This window comes from Nanorana parkeri, unplaced genomic scaffold (assembly GCF_000935625.1).
Source record: "Nanorana parkeri isolate BGI_ZX_2015 unplaced genomic scaffold, ASM93562v1 scaffold5018, whole genome shotgun sequence".
NCBI classification, from domain to species: domain Eukaryota; kingdom Metazoa; phylum Chordata; class Amphibia; order Anura; family Dicroglossidae; genus Nanorana; species Nanorana parkeri.
The window spans coordinates 977-7,512 of record NW_017311278.1 but is presented as its reverse complement, the minus strand read 5'-3'; the positions used below and the strand labels follow the sequence as shown (position 1 = coordinate 7,512).

Below are 6,536 nucleotides of genomic sequence, written 5' to 3'. Positions count from 1 at the left end.
AAAGGTCACACGCGAGTCCATGCCGGAACCTCTGAAACCGCTTTGTACTCGCTCGCTGGGTGCTGACCGGACGCACCCTAAAAAACTCTTTACCAGATCCTATTGAGGGGGGTGGGGTGGCCCTCTTGTGGGCCCTACGCTCATGTGCTGTCCTGGAGGATTCTGGGAAATAAAGTTACCACTCATTAATAGTCTTCATTCAGATGTAGATCACTAGTTCTGGTGAGCACCGGGATTTTCTCCTCACTATGGGGGGACTTCCTGTCACTTCCTGTTGTGCGATCGGACAGGAAGTGAAGGGAAATGGGACACAGATGGCAAAAAAAAGCTGATGGAAATAACTTCTCTTTCTCTATCCAAAAAGGTTCTGGCTTTAGTTCTACTAATATGCGTGACATTGCTCGGATGGGGGGAGGGGCTGAAGGGGTTACGCATTTCAGGTTGACGTAGGGGGAAAGGTCGTATTTATGAAATCACTTTATGGGGTTTGGGTCAGGGTTACCCTTAGGGTCATGGGCCGGGTCAGGGTTCGGGTCATGGGTCAGGGTTCGAGTCATGGGTTACCCTTAGGGTCAGGGTTCGAGTCAGGGTTACCCTTAGGGTTCGGGTCATGGGCCGGGTCAAGGTTCGGGTCAGGGGTTACCCTTATGGTCAGGGTTACCCTTAGGGTTCGGGTCATGGGCTGGGTCAGGGTCAGAGTTCGAGTCAGGGGTTACCCTTAGGGTCAGGGTTCGAGTCAGGGTCAGGGTTACCCTTAAGGTTCGGGTCATGGGCCGGGTCAAGGTTCGGGTCAGGGGTTACCCTTATGGTCAGGGTTACCCTTAGGGTTCGGGTCATGGGCTGGGTCAGGGTTCGAGTCAGGGTCAGGGTTACCCTTAAGGTTCGGGTCATGGGCCGGGTCAAGGTTCGGGTCAGGGGTTACCCTTATGGTCAGGGTTACCCTTAGGGTTCGGGTCATGGGCTGGGTCAGGGTTCGAGTCAGGGTCATGGGCCGGGTCAGGGGTTACCCTTAGTGGAGTTTCCTTGACTAGAATATTTCAGTTTGTCCTTGTAGCAATGTATTTGACTTACCAGCCCCCCGAATTCTGATGCCAATGCTTGTGTTTCCCCCCCACAGACTTACATTTATCAGGCCCGGCTTCCTCTAGCGCAGAAAATTCTCTGAGTGGCCCCTGCGGCCCGCCGGACCCTCCACTTCTTCTCCAGCCTAAGCAGTCTCCAACACCTCAGCTCCACATTGTGCAGTTACCTCAGCTAAGTCCTTCGCCAGGTCCATCTGAAGGGGCATCTCCACCCCCCATGCCCCCCGGCTCTGCTTCTCCGCTCAGTCAGCATTACGACCCCACAGTGGCCATGCTGAGGGCCCAGCAGGAAACCGCGGAGGCGATACGACATCTGACCTACACATTGCGGCAGAGCATGGACCGCTTGACCAATGTCCTGGCCGCCATTTTACCTCTTATACCTCCTCAGCCTCCGTCGCCGGCTCCTTCCGGCCCGATAGATCCAGTTTATTATCCAACAAAGACAGAACCAGAATCTGAACCTTGTTCTGTAAATTATGAGTTGGAAGAGAATCACAACAGCCAGGAAGATGAAAGTGTGCAGCAGAATGCCACAGAACTGCCGCCAAGCTCTCCGATCTCCCCTCCTCCCAACAAGAGGAAGAGATTCTCTTATTTGACTCCTCGTAAGCGCAGAGGCCGCTGGAAAAACGTGTGAAGGAATGTACTCCTTGCACAGGCACCAGAGAACGGAGGATATGAACCCATAATGGGGCTCCTATGATTTTATACAGCGACACGTCCAGGATCTCTCCCCTGGCTGCTGCTGAAAAATACTTTGGGCTTCTGCTGTACAATTCCATGATTTTTACTTTACTGGAATGATCTTTCTGCCTCAATTTTACCCAAATGTGGAATATGAAATTGGTTTTTATTCTCAATGAACCGCGGCTGCAGATCCAATTCCCATCAGTGCCGCTGGGTTAGGACCGCTGGTACCTCTGCTGTAGGCCGGCACATGTCTGGCAGTTCATCCTGTGGGCAGGTAGCAGACTTATGTCACCTCATGATTGCTACACAAAGGGGGCGTGTGCTAAAGCTGCAAGGTTCTGGGCTCTTTTCCTGTATGAGATGTTTGGGGGTGGACTCTTCCGGTATGAGATGTTTGGGGGTGACTCTTCCTGTATGAGATGTTTTGGGGGTGGGCTCTTCCTGTATGAGATGTTTGGGGGTGGACTCTTCCGGTATGAGATGTTTGGGGGTGGGCTCTTCCTGAATGAGATGTTTGGGGGTGGCCCCCTCTGGCCGTGTCTCCTGATCTGAATAGACAAGAAGCAATATCTCTGTACATAACGTCTGACTGTAGATAGCGAGAAATGTAAATAATGACGTATTAAAGATTCTGATTTGTTGTGCGTTGTATTCATTGAGACAGGAAATGTGCGTTGTATTCATTGAGACAGGAAATGTGCGTTGTATTCATTGAGACAGGAAATGTGCGTTGTATTCATTGAGACAGGAAATGAGCTCGGAGTATTCCACCATTAAAGAGAACCTGTCATGAGAGGTACCGACTTCTGCATCTCGGCTGACCCGAACCCGAAATGGAATTGCTTTCATCCAGAAGAGGCGACAGATCTGCTGAGGCCGGCATTCTCATCCTCCGGCTTCAGTACTCACTCCATGCAGATGAAATGTTCACACTTCCTGCGCGCTCCGCACGGCAGGCTTCTTATTTCTCTCGGTTCCGGTGTTTTTTTTTTTTAAAACAAATTCTTTATTTTCATAGATTAGTCCGGATCCAAAACCAGATAAACAATGAACGCGCCAAACACCAAAGATGCGCAATATCACCATTAGTATCGGGACGCCTTTACACGCACATGAACTTTAATGGCATCCGTAGGGTTCAGTATTGGGTTGGCTCCGCCCTCTAATGGCCCCCAGTCTTAGTCCGTAGGGTTCAGTATTGGGTTGGCTCCGCCCTCTAATGGCCCCCAGTCTTAGTCCGTAGGGTTCAGTATTGGGTTGGCTCCGCCCTCTAATGGCCCCCCAGTCTTAGTCCGTAGGGTTCAGTATTGGGTTGGCTCCGCCCTCTAATGGCCCCCCAGTCTTAGTCCGTAGGGTTCAGTATTGGGTTGGCTCCGCCCTCTAATGGCCCCCCAGTCTTAGTCCGTAGGGTTCAGTATTGGGTTGGCTCCGCCCTCTAATGGCCCCCCAGTCTTAGTCCGTAGGGTTCAGTATTGGGTTGGCTCCGCCCTCTAATGGCCCCCCAGTCTTAGTCCGTAGGGTTCAGTATTGGGTTGGCTCCGCCCTCTAATGGCCCCCCAGTCTTAGTCCGTAGGGTTCAGTATTGGGTTGGCTCCGCCCTCTAATGGCCCCCCAGTCTTAGTCCGTAGGGTTCAGTATTGGGTTGGCTCCGCCCTCTAATGGCCCCCCAGTCTTAGTCCGTAGGGTTCAGTATTGGGTTGGCTCCGCCCTCTAATGGCCCCCCAGTCTTAGTCCGTAGGGTTCAGTATTGGGTTGGCTCCGCCCTCTAATGGCCCCCCAGTCTTAGTCCGTAGGGTTCAGTATTGGGTTGGCTCCGCCCTCTAATGGCCCCCCAGTCTTAGTCCGTAGGGTTCAGTATTGGGTTGGCTCCGCCCTCTAATGGCCCCCCAGTCTTAGTCCGTAGGGTTCAGTATTGGGTTGGCTCCGCCCTCTAATGGCCCCCCAGTCTTAGTCCGTAGGGTTCAGTATTGGGTTGGCTCCGCCCTCTAATGGCCCCCCAGTCTTAGTCCGTAGGGTTCAGTATTGGGTTGGCTCCGCCCTCTAATGGCCCTCCAGTCTTAGTCCGTAGGGTTCAGTATTGGGTTGGCTCTGCCCTCTAATGGCATCCCAGTCTTAGTCCGTAGGGTTCAGTATTGGGTTGGCTCCGCCCTCTAATGGCCCCCAGTCTTAGTCCGTAGGGTTCAGTATTGGGTTGGCTCCGCCCTCTAATGGCCCCCAGTCTTAGTCCGTAGGATTCAGTATTGGGTTGGCTCCGCCCTTTGCCGCTATAACAGCTCCACCTCTTCTGTGAAGGCGTCCACAAGGTTTAGGGGCGTGTCTATGGGAATGTTGGACCATTTGTGAGGTCAGGTACTGATGGTGGGGGAGGGGCTCGCATTCTCCGCCTCTAATTCATCCCAAAGGTGTTCTATGGGGGTGAGGTCAGGACTCTGTGCGGCCAGTCACGTTCCTCCCCCCTCCCCCATCCATGTCTTTACGGACCTGGCTTTGTGTACTGGTGCACAGTCATGTTGGAACAGGGAGGGGCCGTCCCCAAACTCCTCCCACATAGTTGGGAGCATGAAATTGTCCAGAATGTCTTGGTGTGCTGATGTCTTAAGAGTTCCCTTCACTGGAACTAAGGGGCGGAGCCCAACCCCCCCAACTCTCTCGCACTGTACCATGGTTGTTACTGGACCGGTTCTGGAGAGGAAGGTCGGGTCCTTTCTATTAAGGGAACTGTTGGCTCTCCAATAATAACATTGGCCAATATTTATGCCGCTAACCGTCATCAGATCCCCCCAACTGATAGACGTGTGGCGCCTACAACACCCCTCAACCCGCGACGCACTTTCTTCTCGCCCTTGCATCAAAGTTATACCCGCATAGACCTCCTTCACCACAGTCCTCCTGCACCACAGTCCTCCTTCACCACAGTCCTCCTGCACCACAGTCCTCCTGCACCACAGTCCTCCTGCACCACAGCCCATTGGCCAGGATCCGCCACGCAGAGGTGGGCAATATCACCCTATCAGATCATGCCCCCGTCCTACTGACCTTAGCCCTGAACGACCCAGCGCCCGGTCCCCGGCAGTGGAAGCGGAACGACCCAGCGCCCGGTCCCCGGCAGTGGAGGCTGGACGACCCAGCGCCCGGTCCCCGGCAGTGGAGGCTGAACGACCCAGCGCCCGGTAGCAGAGGTGGGCAATATCACCCTATCAGATCATGCCCCCGTCCTACTGACCTTAGCCCTGAACGACCCAGCGCCCGGTAGCAGAGGTGGGCAATATCACCCTATCAGATCATGCCCCCGTCCTACTGACCTTAGCCCTGAACGACCCAGCGCCCGGTAGCAGAGGTGGGCAATATCACCCTATCAGATCATGCCCCCGTCCTACTGACCTTAGCCCTGAACGACCCAGCGCCCGGTAGCAGAGGTGGGCAATATCACCCTATCAGATCATGCCCCCGTCCTACTGACCTTAGCCCTGAACGACCCAGCGCCCGGTAGCAGAGGTGGGCAATATCACCCTATCAGATCATGCCCCCGTCCTACTGACCTTAGCCCTGAACGACCCAGCGCCCGGTAGCAGAGGTGGGCAATATCACCCTATCAGATCATGCCCCCGTCCTACTGACCTTAGCCCTGAACGACCCAGCGCCCGGTAGCAGAGGTGGGCAATATCACCCTATCAGATCATGCCCCCGTCCTACTGACCTTAGCCCTGAACGACCCAGCGCCCGGTAGCAGAGGTGGGCAATATCACCCTATCAGATCATGCCCCCGTCCTACTGACCTTAGCCCTGAACGACCCAGCGCCCGGTAGCAGAGGTGGGCAATATCACCCTATCAGATCATGCCCCCGTCCTACTGACCTTAGCCCTGAACGACCCAGCGCCCGGTAGCAGAGGTGGGCAATATCACCCTATCAGATCATGCCCCCGTCCTACTGACCTTAGCCCTGAACGACCCAGCGCCCGGTAGCAGAGGTGGGCAATATCACCCTATCAGATCATGCCCCCGTCCTACTGACCTTAGCCCTGAACGACCCAGCGCCCGGTAGCAGAGGTGGGCAATATCACCCTATCAGATCATGCCCCCGTCCTACTGACCTTAGCCCTGAACGACCCAGCGCCCGGTAGCAGAGGTGGGCAATATCACCCTATCAGATCATGCCCCCGTCCTACTGACCTTAGCCCTGAACGACCCAGCGCCCGGTAGCAGAGGTGGGCAATATCACCCTATCAGATCATGCCCCCGTCCTACTGACCTTAGCCCTGAACGACCCAGCGCCCGGTAGCAGAGGTGGGCAATATCACCCTATCAGATCATGCCCCCGTCCTACTGACCTTAGCCCTGAACGACCCAGCGCCCGGTAGCAGAGGTGGGCAATATCACCCTATCAGATCATGCCCCCGTCCTACTGACCTTAGCCCTGAACGACCCAGCGCCCGGTAGCAGAGGTGGGCAATATCACCCTATCAGATCATGCCCCCGTCCTACTGACCTTAGCCCTGAACGACCCAGCGCCCGGTAGCAGAGGTGGGCAATATCACCCTATCAGATCATGCCCCCGTCCTACTGACCTTAGCCCTGAACGACCCAGCGCCCGGTAGCAGAGGTGGGCAATATCACCCTATCAGATCATGCCCCCGTCCTACTGACCTTAGCCCTGAACGACCCAGCGCCCGGTAGCAGAGGTGGGCAATATCACCCTATCAGATCATGCCCCCGTCCTACTGACCTTAGCCCTGAACGACCCAGCGCCCGGTAGCAGAGGT

At 55.2% G+C, this 6,536-nt stretch overlaps 1 protein-coding gene across 1 annotated transcript; it reads left to right on the top strand.

The window, feature by feature from the left end:
• Positions 1 to 1,110: 1,110 nt before the first annotated feature.
• Positions 1,111 to 1,788, top strand: LOC108804075 (myb-related transcription factor, partner of profilin-like; the record flags this gene model as incomplete). The annotated part of the gene is made up of 1 exon (XM_018575838.1): positions 1,111 to 1,788. A coding segment is annotated over one exon (612 nt), but the record flags the coding sequence as incomplete, so codon positions are not given.
• Between the last annotated feature and the right edge of the window lie 4,748 nt (positions 1,789 to 6,536).